The sequence below is a fragment of the Lacerta agilis genome, chromosome 2, assembly GCF_009819535.1.
Source record: "Lacerta agilis isolate rLacAgi1 chromosome 2, rLacAgi1.pri, whole genome shotgun sequence".
Taxonomy (NCBI): Eukaryota; Metazoa; Chordata; class Lepidosauria; order Squamata; family Lacertidae; genus Lacerta; species Lacerta agilis.
In genome coordinates, this window is record NC_046313.1 from 113612189 (window position 1) to 113631778 (window position 19590).

General features: G+C 43.1%; 1 protein-coding gene across 1 annotated transcript; it reads left to right on the plus strand.

Moving 5' to 3' along the window:
* Positions 1–8701: 8701 nt before the first annotated feature.
* Positions 8702–19009, plus strand: LOC117042490 (vomeronasal type-2 receptor 26-like). Its single transcript, XM_033142036.1, has 4 exons — positions 8702–8919; positions 10403–10630; positions 12319–12445; positions 18105–19009. The coding sequence occupies exons 2-4, from the start codon at positions 10445–10447 to the stop codon at positions 19007–19009; spliced, it is 1218 nt and encodes a 405-aa protein (XP_032997927.1). The 5' UTR covers positions 8702–8919; positions 10403–10444.
* The last annotated feature ends 581 nt before the right edge of the window (positions 19010–19590 follow it).

Below are 19590 nucleotides of genomic sequence, written 5' to 3' on the forward strand. Positions count from 1 at the left end.
CCTCTCCTCCTTTAATCCCCTACAACAACCCTGTGAGGCAGGCTAGGCTGAGAGGCATCGAGTGACCCCATGGCCACCCGGTGGAGAATTCGATCCCTGGTCTCCCAAGACCATAGTGCAGCACTCTAACCACTACACCACACTGCCTCTCACTACAGCCTAAAAAGTCCCAACATTGTGAAAGTAGAGATAAGAGTTCCCAGAAGGGAGAGATTTCTTTCCACCCCAGCTGCCTGGTCTTCAAAGGGTTAAAGATGAAGGGCAGGATTACTAGAGAGGCAGGAAACTGGAGGAGAAGCTTGGTCCTCCAGGGCAAGTGCCCCTCCTCCCTCCTGCCTTGTGCTTGGTCCTTTTGCAGAAGAGAGGCTGCAGAGGTTGGATGCATGGAAGGAAGCAGGCAGGGAGGCTGGGGCCGCATCCTGCTCCAACCCAGAGCAGCTTGGAGCAGGACCTGAGGTTCCCCCCACCTCTGGCTCAGCCCCCTTGTGGTCCACACTCACTTGGCCAGCCTTTGCCTTGAAGCAGAACCTGGAAAGAATCGGGGGGGGGGGGAATCCTTCAGCCATATTGGAGGCTGCTGTCCAAATCCCCAAACTGCCACACTTAGGAGATCTTGGGAAGAGCTATGAAAGCCATGCTGGATGAGGACGCCCTCAGCTCAGATGCTCAGTGCCAGAGATTCAGGCATTCCTGAAACCAGGAGGCCAAGGGACCCCAAGAGCTTTGCAGCCGACTCCTTTGCAGGGAGTGGCTGGAGCCAGAGCGACACAGCAAGGCTCAGATCCTGGACCTGGTGGTCCTGGAGCAGCTCCTGGCTGTCCTCCCCCCGGAGATGGAGAACTGGGCGAAGGATCAGGGAGCGGAGACTAGTTCCCAGGCAGTGGCCCTGGCCAATAATAATACCCAAATACAGTCAAACCCCGGCCCCTGAACACCTCTATTTTTGAATGTTTCTGCTCCCGAACTCCAAAAACCTGGAAGTAAACGTTCCAGTTTCTGAACGTTTTTTGGAAGCCAAACGTCTGACGCAGCTTCTGCTTGAGTGCAAAAGGCTCTTGCAGCCAATCGGAAGCTGCAGCTCGGTTGCTGAACAATTTGGAATCCGAATGGGATTAAGGAACGGATTACGATCAACAATTGAGGTTTGACTGTATAAAATGTTGCTACTTACTGTTTTGAACTCAATGGTACGTTACCATAACACACGGTTAACGGATCCAGTGGCATGTATCACTTAGAAATGTTCTTCTTTTCTAGAAACCATTTATACAATCTTTTTTATATTATTTTGAGGAGGCATGTGGAATTGCATTTGCACACGTGGCAAAAGATGGTATGGTAAACTCAAAGCCTTTACTATTAGGAAATTATTCTACTCGTAATGCAGTGTAAAGTCCGCATTTGAGAAAACCCTGTGGAGCTGTGGTCAAGGTCAGCTGTGTAGATGTGTGTTGTAAGTCAGTATGTACTAGCATATCTCTAAGTGATCTGGAATATTCAATCTCACTGGGCAAAAGACATATACCACTTGAATCTTGTGAAAAGCTGAGGAAAGAGGTTTTAAAATTCACGGCATGTAGTTGATTAAAAGAAAATTATGTGAATATGATGTAACTATGGTGTTTGACTCCAGTAAAGCTTGCCAAAATGTATATAAAATACCCCTAATTTATGCTGGAAATGTAAGGATAAAGAAGGTACTTTTTTCATAGGTGGTGGACATATAATAAAGTAAAGGGCTTCAGGGAAATTATATAAAATGAACTTTAAAAATGTTTAAAATGCCCCTTCCGCCCATAAGAAGGAGGGGGGGTTGCAGGCAGGAAACACGAACCCTGCACGTGCTCAGGGGATGGGGTCATCCCCTGGCACAGATTGGCCAAGCCCTGGGCGCGGTGCCCAGGTCGCCGGCCAACTGGCGCGGCAGCTTTGGGCGTGCCTGCTGCACTTAAGCAGGACGCTCCCAGGGCTCGGTCTCTTGCTTCCTGCTCCCTTCGTCGCGTTTGCACGGATCACCAGCTCCTCGGATCAAGATTCAGCTCCTCGGATCAAGATTCAGCTCCTCTAGCTGAGATCACCCAACGGCGTTTTTAAACGCCAGCCTCTTAGTGCGTTCGCCGAGGGGCTTTTCAGCCGTTTGTTCCCTGCCGGCGCCCGGGCGAAGCTGCTGCAGCTAGCCCATCGCTCGAAATCACTAAAAGGCGTTTTTAAACGCCAGCTGCCTTCGCCGAATCAAGCCCTCGGATCGTCGAAAGAACGCGGCCGGCAGCCGAAGCAAAAGATCCTCGGGGGCCGGCTTGTGCAGCCTTCCCCGCCCAGGCTCCGAGCACCGCTCAGCAGCCCATCGCTAAGAGCCGCTTCTCAGTGGTTTTCGCTGCTAGCGAGCGGCCGGAGGCCGGACCCACGTGCGCGGGCCGGCAGCTGCCTCTCATCTGTTTCCGCTGCTGCGCTACCGCCGGGATCATCGGAGATCGCTTTTCGGCATCCTTGTGCCTAGCGCCAAAATGTACCGGTATATAAAATACCCCTAATTTACGCTGGAAATGTAAGGATAAAGAAGGTACTTTTTTCATAGGTGGTGGACATATAATAAAGTAAAGGGCTTCAGGGAAATTATATAAAATGAACTTTAAAAATGTTTAAAATTACATTTTTGAAAAACAACAACCAGAGGCTTTTTTTTTACTAGGTGTAATAGGAGAAGAATTGCAAAGGAAGCAAAAGGGACTGTTTATTCATGCGACTACAGCGGCCAGAATGCTACTAGCCCAGGTGTGGAAAGAAGAAAAGAAGAATGGATAACTAAGACGATTGACGATGCCGAAATGGCTAAATTACCGTGAAGATCAGGCACCAAGATGAGGGGAAAAAAATCAGTCAAGAATGGGAAAACTTTATAGATTATTTTAAAGAACACTGTAAAAACGTCAAAACATTGGCAGGTTTGATGTTAATATTTATGAACTAAGAATAGAATTAGGAGGGGAAAAGAAGTAGAAATTAATTGGAGAAATATAATTATATGCAAGGAGAATAAAAGGGGGGAGGAAATGGAAACCGGGGAGGCTAGGGGATAGCTAATTATTGCAAATTTGGATTGGATATGCATGTACAAAAAGGAAAAATGTAATTTTGATAATTGGATTTTTTAAAAAAATAAAGAATTCTAGCAAGAGGACTAGAAGAAGAAGAAGAGTTTGGATTTGATATCCCGCTTTTCACTACCTGAAGGAGTCTCAAAGCGGCTCACATTCTCCTTTCCCTTCCTCCCCCACAACAAACACTCTGTGAGGTGAGTGGGGCTGAGAGACTTCAGAGAAGTGTGACTAGCCCAAGGTCACCCAGCAGCTGCATGTGGAGGAGCGGAGACGCGAACCCGGTTCCCCGGATTACGAGTCTACCACTCTTAACCACTACACCACACTGGCTCTCCTTTGCCTTTCACCAGTGCTCTAGATACTATTCAAGGGCAATTTCAGAACCCCTTCAGATTTTCTTCTTCTTCTTCTGTATATGCATTATTTCCCTACATTATTTTGAAATTGAGACCTGCAGTTTTAATTGATTTTAAATTTGTATTTTTATCTGTTATTTTAAATTGATCGTTTTTATGTTTTTTGTTGTGATTTTAATTGATGTTAGCCGCCCTGAGCCCGGTTCTCTGGCTGGGAAGGGCGGGGTATAAATAAAATTATTATTATTATTATTATTATTATTACACTGCCCATCCCCTCGAAGAACATTCTCTCTCTGTCTCACTCTCTCCTTGCTGGGTTCCTTCCCCCTCCCCCATATATGAGTGAAAGGTTCCCATAGTCATAGAAGAAAACATGTCCGCCATATCGGCCTCTACAGCCCCAGAAGGCGCTGCAACTCTCCCAACAACTTGACCTCACCCCCAAATGCACACCCCTCCATGGTGGCCTGAGACAGACGGATGCCAACAACATAATAGATTCCTGCATTGCAGGGGGTTGGACTAGATGACCCACTGGGGCCCTGCCAAATCTATGATTCTACAGTGGATGCTTGGGTTGCAAATGCGATCCATGGAGGAGGCGTGTTCGCAACCCGCAGCGCTACGTCTGCGCAAGCGCTGGTCGCGATCCGATGCTTCTGCACATGTGCAAAGCGTGATTTAGCGTTTCTGTGCATGCGGGTGGGCCGAAACCCAGAAGTGAACCGTTCCGGTATTTATGGATTCAGCGCGTCTATAACCCAAAAACGCGCAACCCGCAGCAATCGCAACCCGAGGTATAGAAAATAATGAGAAATTGTTATCTAGAATGTACAAACTACTATTGGAATGGGAGATGAAAGATGAAGAGGTTAAAACTGTAATGATACACTGGGCAAACATAGGTTATAATAAGCTGTGTAAAGAGATTTTAAAATACATTTAATGTAGTTCATTAAAAGAAAATAATATGAAGATGATCTGTGCCGATACTATTTGACTCCTGTAAAGCTTGCTAAAATGTATAAAGATATCTTGTTGGACGCCTTCCGACCTAGTCATTCATATATATATATATATATATATATATATATATATATATATATATATATATATATATATATATATATATATTACATGTCACAAAGTGAGTTATATCTCTTGGAATTACCATAATTAAATATTTAATAGATTTTGAATGAATGTGGAACGAATGTGGAACTGATACACCTGAAATGAATAAGTAAATTTTCACTTAAATGCATCAACTCCAATTTGCACCAGTTAATAGAGTACCATGATATTTAATAATAATTATTATTATTATTATTTGTACCCCGCCCATCTGGCTGGATTTCCCCAGCCACTCTGGGCGGCTTCCAACAAAAATCAAATACATTAAAATATCACACATTAAACAGGGCTGCCTTCAGATGTCCTCTAAATGTCTGGTAGTTGGCTATCTCTTTGACATCTGAAGGGAGGGATTTCCACAGGGCGGGCGCCACTACCAAGAAGGCCCTCTGCCTGGTTCCCTGTAGCTTTGCTTCTCGCAGTTAGGGAACCGCCAGAAGGCCCTCGGCACTGGATCTCAGTGTCCTGGCAGAATGATGGGGGTGGAGACGCTCCTTCAGGTATACAGGACTGAGGCCGTTTAGGGCTTTAAAGGTCAGCACCAACACTTTGAATTGTGCTTGGAAACCAAATACATCTATCATCTGCACATTTTACTATTTCCATTAGTAAAATGAGGTTTAGAAAACATCAGAAGAATATCATCTGCATATGAAATCAAATTATATTTAACCGAATTATGGACTACTCCATAGATCTCCCTATGTTGTCTCATAGCACAAGCTAAGGGTCCCAAGCAAATATGAAAGAGCAAGGGTGAAATTGGACATGCTTGTCTAGTTCCTCTAAGTTTGGGTGCACCAATGCACAGCCCAAGGGCTGAATGCAGCCCTCAAGACCTTGTCTCCTTCCAGAAGAAAAGTATAGGGCAGATGGAGTTTTTGCAAACATGTTTTTCTCCAGCCTGCACCTGCGCATGGAACCACGTAAAGTGTTCCGGACATTTCAGAGGCCATGCTTATTCCCACTATAATTATCGAAATCATACAGCAGGTTTTCTTTCATCATCTTCTCAACAAAGCTCCAGAGATCTGTCCAAAGATCACCTTTGAGTCCACTCAAGGATATAGCAGACTCGACAACAACATGAGGTAATTAAGATGCAAGGCTGACTTATATCCCTTCTAGATGTCAAGTCTTGGTTGGATTCCATCCACGTTGTCTCATTATTTTCTAGTTCAGAGGAGCAGTCACAGGAAAGGAAATCAGGCACAGAATGGTACTGCTTCTCCTGCTCTTGCTGCCTCACGCAGGCTGTGGAGTGAAGGCAAAATGCCCCTTGACTTTAGAGAGAGACAGGATAGAGCCATTCATTTATTACAGGCCCGGAGACCACCTCATTAGTGCAGTCATCTCTGCCACATTTGCTATATTAAAGCCACAGCTCTTCAATGAGTCTCCCTCTACCAGCTTTAACCAGTGAGTCAATTAATGGGGATGGGGTTACTGCTGCTCCATTCAATATTGATTTGTACTTACCATCCTTTTTGAGTGTTTCATTTGGTCCTTCCAGACTTTGATGCTTTTGGATTTTTAATTCTTCCTTTTCTTTCTTTTTAAATGTTTGCACTTCTTTTTTTTTAAAAAAGCAAATCAATAAAATTAATTATAAATATAACAGGCTTGGAGGGGATCCGGGGAGGGCGGAGGAGAGAGAGCAATAGATGTTCAATGTCATTTAATGAACCTTTAAAAACCTTTTAACTCCTATTGAAAGTCTGTGCACGTCTATATCCATCATGAGAAATTCCTTCTGCTTTAGTTTTGTTTTCCATGGGATAATGGGTATTGATTGAACAAGGCTTTCCCACTATTCAGACATCATTAATTGGGGATTTGCTGTCAAACCTCTGAATTTGGATCAGTGTGAGGATGATTAAGTTCTAGAAATTGAATCCAGGACTTTAGATTATCCTTAGAAGCTTGTCAAAAACAAAACAAAAAAAGTGCTGGAAGTAATATATACACTGAATGCTGGAGGATATGATGTGATATGTACATTTTTGCAGCAAGGGAGGAACAAGATACTGGATGCCCTTGAGCTTCTTCTTTGCCATTCAAGAGATCAACCAGAATCCCAGGCTCTTGCCCAACATCACGCTGGGCTACAATATCTATGAGACCTTTTTTCATGGAAGAATAACATATGAAGCTTTGGTGGACCTGGTCTCTTCTACACAGGCAAATGTTCCAAACTACAACTGCGGAGGAAAGAATAACTTGATTGCTGTTCTGGAAGGGGCTGACTCTGACTCTCAGAACTCCATCCAGATTTCAAGCATGTTGAGCATCTATAAAATGCCACAGGTAGGAATGGAGATGGAGGGATTATCTGGCTGAGCTCCTCAGGAATGAAAATTGTGGGTAGTGTCAACTTAGAATGAGGAAGACATAGGACATCAAGGCAGTGAAGAAAGGAGATAAGGAATAGTCAGATGAATTGCTGTGCTCTTTTTGATATTACCTGTCCTCCCTCCCTTCCCATTGTGTCAAATTCTGATTTCTCTCTCTCTCTCTCTCTCTCTCTCTCTCTCTCTCTCTCTCTCTCTCTCTCTCTCTCTCTCTGTGTGTGTGTGTGTGTGTGTGTGTGTGTGTGTATGCCTGTGAATATAAAAAAGGAAGGAAGGGAGCTTCTCTCGTACCAGTGGCCATGCCACTAAACATGGGAGAAAGCAGGAAGGTTTCCCCTGAGTGAATATGTGATATTTTGTTTATTAAATGAATGTTCCAAACTACAGCTGCGGAGGACAGAATAACTTGATTGCTGTTCTGGAAGGGGCTGACCGTGACTCTCAGAACTCCATCCAGATTTCAAGCATGTTGGGCATCTATAAAATGCCACAGGTAGTAATGGAGATGGAGGGATTATCCCGCTGAGCTTCTCAAGCATGAAATTGTTAGGTAGTGTCAGCTCAGAATAAGGAAGACATAGGACATCAAGGCAGTGAAGAAAGGAGGTAAGGAATGGCCAGATGAATTGCTGTGCTCTTTTTGATATTACCTGTTCTTCCTCCCTTCCCTTTGTGTCAAATTCTGCTGTGTGTGTGTGTGTGTGTGTGTGTGTGTGTGTGTGTGCCTGTGCATATAAAACAGGAAGGAAGGGAACTTCCTTCGTACTAGTGGCCATACCCCTAAAAATGAGATAAAGAAGGAAAGTTTCTCCTGAGTGAAAAAGTGATATTTTGTTTATTAATTGAAAACATTTGTAACCCACTCAATAATCAAAAAACCTTTTAGTAGTGCACAACATAAAACAGTAACAAAATTGTTGAAACAAATCTACTGTATAAAGAGTAAAATAGAAGGATAAAGGCGTATTTAAAAAATGAAAACAGGAACTGAGGGAATTCATAAAGATAATAATGGGATCCAGTCTTATGTGTCAAGGTAAGTCTGGGCAAAATAGCAACACACACGTGTCTTTACCAGGCAAATATATGCTATTTGGGGTATGAATTATTTCAGCTTTGATCCCAAACAATGCAAGCCAACAGTCCTTCTTTTCTTGCCAGGTCAGCCATGCTTTTGGCTCCCATGTTCTGAATGACAAGAGGCAGTTCCCCTTTTTCTATCGGACGGTCCCCAAAGAAGACGCCGTTTACCCAGCGATTGTCAAGCTTCTCCATCACTTCAGATGGACGTTCATTGGTCTCATTGCTCCAGACACTGACAATGGAGTGAAGTTCATGAAGACATTGACACCTGTGCTATTAGAGAGTGGAATTTGTGTTGCTATTTCACTAAGCATTCCACAAATTAATACAAACCTTGTGAGGTTCAACGTTCCTCCATCAGAAAAGTGGCGACAAGTCCATGTATTATTTTATTACGTAGAATCTACTTATTTCTGGAGGGGAATACAACTTGCAGAAATAATATTTGACAAGGTGGTCAAAGCCACCACAGGGAATGTCTTGATCACAACATCTATGTGGGATTTGAGTGTAGATTTAATTGAGTTAATCAACAGTGGTTTAGATTTCCAGCATTTCCACAGTATTCTTTCTTTCTCCATTGGGCTGAATAAATGGGACAAATATGATGATATTGATACCTTTTTCTTTGCACTCCAGCAGTTTTGGGAGGAAGCTTTTACTTGTTCCTATTTAGAGCATAAATTGTCAGTGAAAAGCTGGACAAGATGCCGAGAAAGAAAGGAACTGGAGGTGCTGCCCCAAGATCACCTGGAAAGACTTTTATCTTTAAACAGCTACAGGATTTACAACAGTGTCCAAGCTGTGGCGCGTTCCTTAAATGCTGCGTATTCCTCTAGATCAAAGTGGAGCTTGAAGGAGAGTCTGGAAGTTCAAAGGCTACAGCCATGGCAGGTATTTCCTTTCCCACCACAGACATCTCTTCCAAACAAGACAATCAATTGTACAATTCCAGAATGTTTGTCTTGGAGATGATGATGATGATTATTATTATTTTGTACACGAAAGCTCATACCAAGAACCAACTTAGTTGGTCTCTAAGGTGCAACTGAACAATTTGTATTTATTTTTTATATTTTTACTGCATCAGACCAACACGGCTACCTACCTGTGTCTTGGAGATTGCCTGAGAACTTGGGGGTTGTATTGGGGAGGTGAGATTTTGCAAACCCCTTTGTGAACTACCCTGAATTGGATCCTTTTTATCTCCTCTCAGATGATAGTCTCTCTGGTAACAGTCCCCATCACTGGCCTAACCTTTTCTTTGCCTTGTGGTGGCCCATTTGACTCCCACCCCCTCCATAAGTATTCCCTTGGGCAGGGAAGCAGGGAAGATGGCATTGCACAGGCTCTCTCTCCAAAAACCTTCTTCCCTCCTGTTTAGGGTGATACTGTGGCACCTACTGAGTGACTCATGTTCTCATTATGATATTTTTGATATATATGGGCATTTGTCACATTTCTGGTGCATTTATACTCTTTTCCCATTAATATGCTTTGAACTAAATTTTCCATTTTATATAGAGTATCTTGAATATTTTTTATCTTGAATATTTTTTTATAAGGAGCATATAATACCTGCAATCATAGTCAGAGGCCCTTCTTCGTGTGCCTCCTTCATGAGAAGTCTGGAGGGTGGGAAGATGAGAATAGATATATATATTCTTATGAAACTTCAGTTTATTACAATAATCCTGCCAATGTTTTTAGACGTTCATGATTTATCTGCTAATATTCAATAAACCATTTAAAATTATTTCATAAAAAGTTTATCAAGATTTCTTATTCGTCTGGTAATTTTTGCCATTTCTCCTTCTGCTTCTTTCCTTTTCTAGGAGAGTAGCTTCTGTAGTTGCATACAGAAATAAATTTCAGTACAATTTTGATACTTCTGTATGTATCATTCCCAAAAGGCCCTCAGATTCTCCGGCAGCCTCTTGAGCCAGCATGGTGTAGTGGTTAAGAGCAGTGAACTCGTAATCGGGTGAACTGGGTTCGCTTCCCCGTTGTTCCACATGCAGCTGCTGGGTGACCTTGGGCTAGTAACACTTCTCTGAAGTCTCTCAGCCCCACAGTGTTTGTTGTGGGGGAGGAAGGGAAAGGAGATTGTTAGCATCCAGCCCCTCATTACAACCTTTTCCTTTGACTTATCCTTAGTTTCCCACCACCAATCCTCTGGCTCTGAGCCTCCTACCCTGAGGGTTTCCTTGGAAATTCTCTGGCTGGTGCTTCCTACAATTCCTCAAACTGCCCAACCAGTCCCTGACACCCCGTAACCAATCCCAAATGAGAGCAGATCCAAGCATGAAATGCACAGAGTTGAATTGGCAGTGTTGTTCCACTGTTCTATATGTGGCCCTTTTCTCTGCCATTCTAGCTCCACTCTTTCCTGGGAGACGCCCAATTTTACAATTCTTCAATGGACGGAGTGTATTTGGATGAGAATGGGGAACTAGCAGCTGACTTGGACATCGTGAACTGGGTGGTGTTTCCCAATAAGTCCCTCCTTAGAGAGAAGATTGGGAGCATCAATATACAGAGATCCCTTGACCTACAGTGCACCATCGACCAGAATGCTATTGTATGCCCCGGATGGCACAACCAGGTGGGGAAAATAATTTGTTTCATTTTACTGGATTTCCCATGAGATAAGCTCAAATCATGTCACTGTCAGGAACAAGCCAGCTCTTAGTGGGACTTTCCAGACAGCTGCAGAACTGAGAGGGTTGGATTGGACACAGACTGAGCAGCAGTCAGAGGAGACTTCCCCACCCCTTGGAATGCTGGTTGCCAAGGGAACATCTGAAAGCAGACTGGAACTCAGCCAAAGCTCTCAGGAAGCTCAAATAGGCGCAAACAGGCACAGAGGTATTCTCTCAGAAAAGGGAGAAGGTGGAGCTGATCCACTAAGTCCGAGGAGTTGTCGAGTGGGAGGACTGCTAGACAGGAAGCAAAACAAGCGATGGAAGGGGCGTCAGCTCAATACATTCTGTAGACATTGGAAGGAATCTTCAGAAGAGTAATCTTGAATGTGAATAGCGGCGGCTGTGTTAGCTATCTGTTTGTTTTTTGCAATAAATCCTCCTTTTTAATTATCTACGCTTACTGTGTTATCAAGCTGGGAATTCCTGACATTCACCATGCTCTGTGTGGGGCTACCTTCGAATGTCTTCTGCATTTCTTGAAGATTTAAGAGTAGGTCCCTGTGAAACTGTGTATAAGCAGGATTCAGCTGTTTTGGGGGTGCAATTTCTAGGCGGTTGTTTATTTTAGTAACTAGAAGAGGTGGCCAATGGTTTCCTCCATCCCCTGTCATACTTAAACAAGAAAAAATATGTAAGACAGTGTGGCTTTTAGCAACCTCAGTGCTGGCAATATTTCCTGAAATGCTCCTGTAAATCCATGCTCTATGGAGCAACTTCCAGAAAGGTGTGCAATAGATTTGTTTGCAAGAAGAGATAGCCTCCTCACTTGAACCCTTCAAGGAAATTTAACCATCCCTCAACTTTTGCATTTGGTTCCTCTTCTAACCCTTTTGGTGAATGAAATAATATTGTTAGAAAATACAGTCCCGGCTCCATTTCAAACACAGGTTGCAGGGAGAGGAACCGCTTCACCTGTTCATCAGGTATTTCAATGAAGGGTGGCTGATATCTGGACCCCACTCCCCCAAATTCTATGTGGCACCTAGCACCACTTTTAAAAAGAAAAAGCATTATTTTCTGGAAATGGTTTTACTGTGCTCCTGTATGTCTGCTGCAGCTATACAATGATGCTGAAAGGTTTTGAGAGACCTCGCTCCTGATAAAATATGTCTCTGCAAATATGTTTTATAAAACTGAATTGTACAATGAAATAAAAAAATAAGTTAGAGTACTGGAAAAAATCTGATGGGAAAAACTATTGGACTGAGGACTTGAGAGCTGTGGTTCTCAATCATGCCCACTTTGATACTTTGGGGAAACCAACAGAAGGTTCCACTAAGACCCTGTAATGAGAAAAAAATTAGCTACCTCTTTTTTATACAGTGATCATGACACTTTATCAAGTCCAAGAGGGGAGGTCTATGTTTTGAAGATTTAACAAACCAAACTGAAAGACAGCTGAGCAACAGAGGAAGGGAAGCGGAAGGAAATAGGGTTTCGATCAAACAGGGAAAGATTATCATTAGAGGTTTTCCTGCAATCATGCAATATACAAATGTGGTTAAAGATAATTAATTAAGTAATACATTGTAATCATCCTTATTACATCAGCCTTAACATATTCTCCTTGATGCCCCTTTATGCTTAGCCCCTGCCTACTTCCAGGTGTGTGGAAAGTTGCCAGCCTGGATTCTTCAAGGTAGCTCAGAAAGGAATGCTGCTCTGCTGCTATGACTGCGTTCCCTGTGCGGAAGGAACAATAGCCACTCAGGAAGGTGGGTGACACCAGCAGGAAGATCTGCCCTGGGGGAAGAGGACAAAGGACCTTTCTGGTCTCCGGGGTTTATTAAAGGGGAGTTCTAGAACTGATGCACTGCTACAACGCAACTGGGCATTTTCCTCATGGGTTTCATGCATGCTAGATTGACACATTCAGTGACAATTGGAAGCCTACACAGAGTAGAAGAAAATCCTGAGATATGAGAATTTGACTGTTAGTCAAACTTGGCACAAGAGGTACCATGAACTCTGAGATGAATGTCAGGCACAAATGTCTCATACAGTTGAGTCCAACAAGGTCCCTTTTGAGTGTCATATTAGAAATGTTTGGCTTCAGGACCCTTATCCTAACATGGACATCCTTTCAGGAAGTGGTTCACCATGGCTTATCATTCTTTTATTCCTATCAGAAATATTAGTGAGGTCCTCCTGTATTGCGGTTCCTTTTTTCCAATTTTTAAAAATTGATTTTAACAATTTTAACCACTTTACAGTATCGTTAAATTTTCATTCCCCCCCCCCCTCACTGGGAGAAGCAAATTTTCACTCCCCTCTCTCACCGGCAAAGACAATAAACATTTCGCATTTAACAATAATTAACATACTCAATATCATTGCTTAGTCCTGGCCCATTTCTGTAGGCCAGATATTCTTCCTTTCCTCAAGTTCATTTTCGAGTTGACTTCCTCAGGTCCCCCCCCTGTTGAGTTCATTATCTACCCTCTTTATCAGTTTTCCAAATTCATAGACATATCTATTTTTACCCCAATATTACATTTACCTTTCCATTTCCTTACTTTTTTTTTTTAGAAAATCATATAACACTAAAATCATTTTCCTTCTTACCAATCCTATTGCTACTTAAACTAACTCCTTTTATTTTTTTATACCTTGGCTCCTAACATCTTCTGAAACTTTCCTAGGCCCTTATCATTTTCCCTTACTCCAACCTAATTTTATACTCCTAAATTTCTTTTTTTGCACCCTTCCCTTCCTCCAGTCTCAAAATTGTTAGCTATTTTTCCCACCTCTATCCTCCAAATTTTTAAACATATCTTCATTAACGCCAAAATCCAGTTCCAATCGTATTAACCACTTATACAGGGAAAAACAAATCAAAGTATATCCAACTTATCCCACTCCAACTCTCACAAGTTTCCGAGCCCGACAGTCAGTCAAAGCTGTTTGCCGTTCTCTTCTCTTCTTTTGCAGTGTACTGTTTCTCAGATCATCATCTTTACATGATACAATCCAAACTGTTTGCAATTCTCTTCCCTTCTTTTGCAATATGCTGTTCTTTACATGTTGTTGTTCAGTCGTTCAGTCGTGTCCGACTCTTCGTGACCCCATGGACCAGAGCACGCCAGGCACGCCTATCCTTCACTGCCTCCCGCAGTTTGGCCAAACTCATGTTAGTAGCTTCGAGAACACTGTCCAACCATCTCATCCTCTGTCGTCCCCTTCTCCTTGTGCCCTCCATCTTTCCCAACATCAGGGTCTTTTCTAGGGATTCTTCTCTTCTCATGAGGTGGCCAAAGTACTGGAGCCTCAACTTCAGGATCTGTCCTTCTAGTGAGTACTCAGGGCTGATTTCTTTGAGAATGGATAGGTTTGATCTTCTTGCAGTCCATGGGACTCTCAAGAGTCTCCTCCAGCACCATAATTCAAAAGCATCAATTCGACGGCGATCAGCCTTCTTTATGGTCCAGCTCTCACTTCCGTACATTACTACTGGGAAAACCATAGCTTTAACTATACGGACCTTTGTCGGCAAGGTGATGTCTTTGCTTTTTAAGATGCTGTCTAGGTTTGTCATTGCTTTTCTCCCAAGAAGCAGGCGTCTTCTAATTTCGTGACTGCTGTCACCATCTGCAGTGATCATGGAACCCAAGAAAGTGAAATCTCTCACTGCCTCCATTTCTTCCCCTTCTATTTGCCAGGAGGTGATGGGACCAGTGGCCATGATCTTAGTTTTTTTGATGTTGAGCTTCAGACCATATTTTGCGCTCTCTTCTTTCACCCTCATTAAAAGGTTCTTTAATTCTTCCTCACTTTCTGCCATCAAGGTAGTATCATCAGCATATCTGAGGTTGTTGATATTTTTTCCGGCAATCTTAATTCCGGTTGGGGATTCATCCAGTCCAGCCTTTCGCATGATGAATTCTGCATATAAGTTAAATAAGCAGGGAGACAATATACAGCCTTGTCGTACTCCTTTCCCAATTTTGAACCAATCAGTTGTTCCATATCCAGTTCTAACTGTAGCTTCTTGTCCCACATAGAGATTTCTCAGGAGACAAATGAGGTGATCCGGCACTCCCATTTCTTTAAGAACTTGCCATAGTTTGCTGTGGTCGACACAGTCAAATGCTTTTGCATAGTCAATGAAGCAGAAGTAGATGTTTTTCTGGAACTCTCTGGCTTTCTCCATAATCCAGCGCATGTTTGCAATTTGGTCTCTGGTTCCTCTGCCCCTTCGAAATCCAGCTTGCACTTCTGGGAGTTCTCGGTCCACATACTGCTTAAGCCTGCCTTGTAGAATTTTAAGCATAACCTTACTAGCGTGTGAAATGAGTGCAATTGTGCGGTAGTTGGAGCATTCTTTGGCACTGCCCTTCTTTGGGATTGGGATGTAGACTGATCTTCTCCAATCCTCTGGCCACTGCTGAGTTTTCCAAACTTGCTGGCATATTGAGTGTAGCACCTTAACAGCATCCTCTTTTAAAATTTTAAATAGTTCAGCTGGAATATCATCACTTCCACTGGCCTTGTTGTTAGCGAGGCTTTCTAAGGCCCATTTGACTTCACTCTCTAGGATGTCTGGCTCAAGGTCAGCAACCACATTACCTGGGGTGTATGAGACCTCCATATCTTTCTGGTATAATTCCTCTGTGTATTCTTGCCACCTCTTCTTAATGTCTTCTGCTTCTGTTAGGTCCTTTCCACTTTTGTCCTTAATTGTGGTAATCTTTGTACGAAATGTTCCTTTCATATCTCCAATTTTCTTGAATAAATCTCTGGTTTTTCCCATTCTGTTATTTTCCTCTATTTCTTTGCATTGCTCGTTTAGAAAGGCCCTCTTGTCTCTCCTTGCTATTCTTTGGAAATCTGCATTCAATTTCCTGTATCTTTCACGATCTCCTTCGCATTTTGCTTGTCTTCTCTCCCCCGCTATCTGTAAGGCCTCATTGGACAGCCACTTTGCTTTCTTGCATTTCTTTTTCATTGGGATGGTTTTTGTTGCTGTCTCCTGTATAATGTTACGAGCCTCCATCCACAGTTCTTCAGGTACTCTATCCACCAAATCTAAATCCTTGAACCTGTTCTTCACTTCAACTGTGTATTCATAAGGAATTTGATTTAGATTGAATCTTACTGGCCCAGTGGTCTTTCCTACTTTCTTCAGTTTAAGCTGGAATTTTGCTATAAGAAGCTGATGATCTGAGCCACAGTCAGCTCCAGGTCTTGTTTTTGCTGAGTGTATAGAGCTTCTCCATCTTTGGCTGCAGAGAATATAATCAATCTGATTTCGATGTTGCCCATCTGGTGATGTCCATGTGTAGAGTCGTCTCTTGTGTTGTTGGAAAAGAGTGTTTGTGATGACCAGCTTGTTCTCTTGACAGAACTCTATTAGCCTTTGCCCTGCTTCATTTTGATCTCCAAGGCCAAACTTGCCAGTTGTTCCTTTTATCTCTTGACTCCCTACTTTAGCATTCCAATCCCCTATAATGAGAAGAACATCCTTCTTTGGTGTCATTTCTATAAGGTGTTGTAAGTCTTCATAGAATTGGTCAATTTCGGTTTCTTCAGCACTGGTAGTTGGTGCATAAACTTGGATTACTGTGATGTTAAAAGGTCTGCCTTGGATTCGTATCGAGATCATTCTATCATTTTTGAAATTGCATCCCAGTACAGCTTTCGCCACTCTTTTGTTGACTATGAGGGCCACTCCATTTCTTTTACGGGATTCCTGTCCACAGTAGTAGATATGATAGTCATCCGAACTGAATTCGCCCATTCCTGTCCATTTTAGTTCACTGATGCCTAGGATGTCAATGTTTATTCTTGCCATCTCATTTTTTACCACATCCAGCTTACCAAGGTTCATGGTTCTTACATTCCAGGTTCCTATGCAATACTTTTCTTTACAGCATTGGACTTTCCTTTCGCTTCCAGGCATATCCGCAACTGAGCGTCCTTTCGGCTTTGGCCCAGCCGCTTCATCAGCTCTGGATCTACTTGTACTTGTCCTCCGCTCTTCCCCAGTAGCATGTTGGACGCCTTCCGACCTGAGGGGCTCATCTTCCAGCGTCATATCTTTTATATGCCTGTTGTCTTTGTCCATGGAGTTTTCTTGGCAGGGATACTGGAGCGGCTTGCCAGTTCCTTCTCCAGGTGGATCACGTTTGGTCCAAACTCTCCACTATGACCTGTCCATCTTGACCTGTCCATAGCTTCTCTGAGTAATTCGAGCCCCTTCGCCACGACAAGGCAGTGATCCATGAAGGGGTAAGCTCTAATAAGTTCTTTACATACTCATCTTTAAAGATTCCTTCCTCTTTGTCTTCCTCTTTGCAAAACAGTCCTTCTGGGTTGAATGCCACACCACTCCTTCCTGTTTTTTGTTGTACTCCGCTTAACGAAAAGTCTATGGTTGGTTTTATTTCTTTCACTTTTCCCTCCAATTCCTTAAGTTCCTCTAGGGCTGGCACTGCCACCTCCAAAGTCCGATTCGAAGCTCTCATAGTCTGTTCCATCTCTTGTAGCAATTCCAAAGTTTTTTTTTTAAAAAAAAGCATCAGACCATTCATTTTCCCTTTGTCATTTTCAAGGTCAAAAAACAACTTTGTAGTCAAAACAATCCGTTATACTATAACACCAACTGCCATAATGTCTAAATTTCTTGCTAAATATTTCAAGACCTTGGAAAAAGAGGGTAACTTTTTCCAAATCCAAATTTGTAACATTTAAACCTTAAATCTCTCCCCCCCTTTTGAGGAACCAGTCACAGAAGTTTTCAATTCCCCCCCCCCAACTTTTGGCAGCAGCCTTGGTTGCGCTGTTACACTGTTCCTTCTGTTTCAACCGCAAGGGACCAACCTCCGTTATTTTAAATCCCTTACATCTTCCAAATTGGTTTCAATTGCTTTTTTTTTACTCACAGTTCGAATGATTCCAGTCCAAATTTAAAGGAGAAATTGAGCGTTCCTGGCAATCAGCAGTCGCAGCTTCACGCAGCAAGGGTAGCCGCTGGATCCACAGTGCTCCGTCTCCCAGCTCGCTCGCTCTCGGCAGCTCTTATTAGAGCTTACCGGGGAGCAGGGGAGACGTAATGAGCACCCGCCAGATCACCATGCCCCCAGGACGCTCTTCCTGGGGTTGTTCAGGGATCCGCAGCGCGGTTGCGGGTTCCCCTCCCCCTTGCCGCGTTGGGGAATCTCGGAGTGAAATTCCCCCGACTGATCGCTATGGCACCCAACTGGAAATCTTCCCTGTATTGCGGTTCCTGGTATGTGGAACCCTCTCCCCATTGGTTTATCACCAACTGAAGATATAACAGTTGTCTCAGGTTTTCCTGTTCCATAATATTCTTAATACAAATAATTGCTCTCCCTGGTTTTGTTGTAAAGTTGATATTCCTTGTGTTCATTCCAGATGCAGAGCATTGCACCAGGTGTCCAGAAGATCAGCATCCAAACCAGGCCAGAGATCTGTGTTTCCACAAGATCATCAACTCTCTGTCTTATGAAGAATATTTGGGGATCTTCCTAACTTCCTTTGCCCTATTCTTATCCTTAACCACAGGTGTTGTGCTAGGAATATTCATTATATTCCGAGAAACTCCCATTGTCAAAGCCAACAACCGGAAACTCTCCTATATCCTCCTCATCTCCCTCTTGCTTTCCTTTTTGTCCTCCTTACTCTTCATTGGAAGGCCAAGAAAAGTGACCTGTCTTCTCCGACAAGTGGCCTTCAGCATCATCTTTTCAGTTGCCGTTTCCTCTGTGTTGGCAAAAACCATCACTGTGGTGCTGGCCTTCCTGGCCACAAAGCCAGGAAACACGATGAGGAGATGGCTTGGGAAGAGTTTGGCCAATTCCATTGTCATTTCCTGCTCCAGTGTCCAAGTTCTCATCTGTACTATCTGGCTGGGAATCTCTCCACCCTTCCCAGAGTCTGACATGAGGTCCCAGGCTGGAGAGATCATCCTACAATGCAATGAAGGGTCTGTTGCCATGTTTTATGCTGCCCTTGGCTACATGGGCTTCCTGGCCTCCTTCTGCTTGACAGTGGCTTTCCTGGCCAGGAAGCTGCCTGGGGCCTTCAATGAAGCCAAGCTGATCACCTTCAGCATGCTGGTCTTCTGCAGTGTTTGGATCACGTTTGTGCCCTCCTACCTGAGCACAAAGGGGAAATACATGGTAGCTGTGCAGATCTTCTCCATCTTGGCCTCCAGTGCTGGGCTACTGGGCTGCATCTTCTTTCCCAAGTGCTACATAATCGTACTCAGACCTTCTCTGAACACAAAGGAGCATCTGACAAGAAAAACCGGTTGTTAAATGACTCATTTTTGACAACTGTTGTCCAGCAAAGCAATGATGAAAAACATATACTTGCCTTGCAAATGTACCTTCTTAAATTTAAAGGCATGTTCATGGCTCCTTTTCTGATTGTTACATTTCAAACTTTTAAGAAGTATCTAAATGTTTACATTTTATTTTTAATTGTGCTATATTACCTTGGAGATTTGAGTGTCTTCCTCTTAAAATTCTTAGTCTTTGGCAGCTCCTGCATTTCAAAATATTGATTTAATAGCAAAATTGACCAGGACTGCTAAAACAAATATTGTAAAAAATTGGAATTCAGTAGTGAAATCTTTTGATTCAAGAACAGTTAACAGAGGGCATGGAAACATTATTTACAGATATAGAGAGCACAATGGGTGTGTTCTCAGGAGGGGAGAATAATTTTTTCCTTGTTGCAAAAGGCCATTTAAAACATGTTGAACTTTGAGATATGGATTGTTCATGGGGTGGGGGGTTGTTCAGAACATGGAGTTACAGCAGCTCATACACTGAATAATTGGGCAGAACTGTTGCAATAAACACAAATAAACTTTTTTTTATTTTAAAAAAGTCTT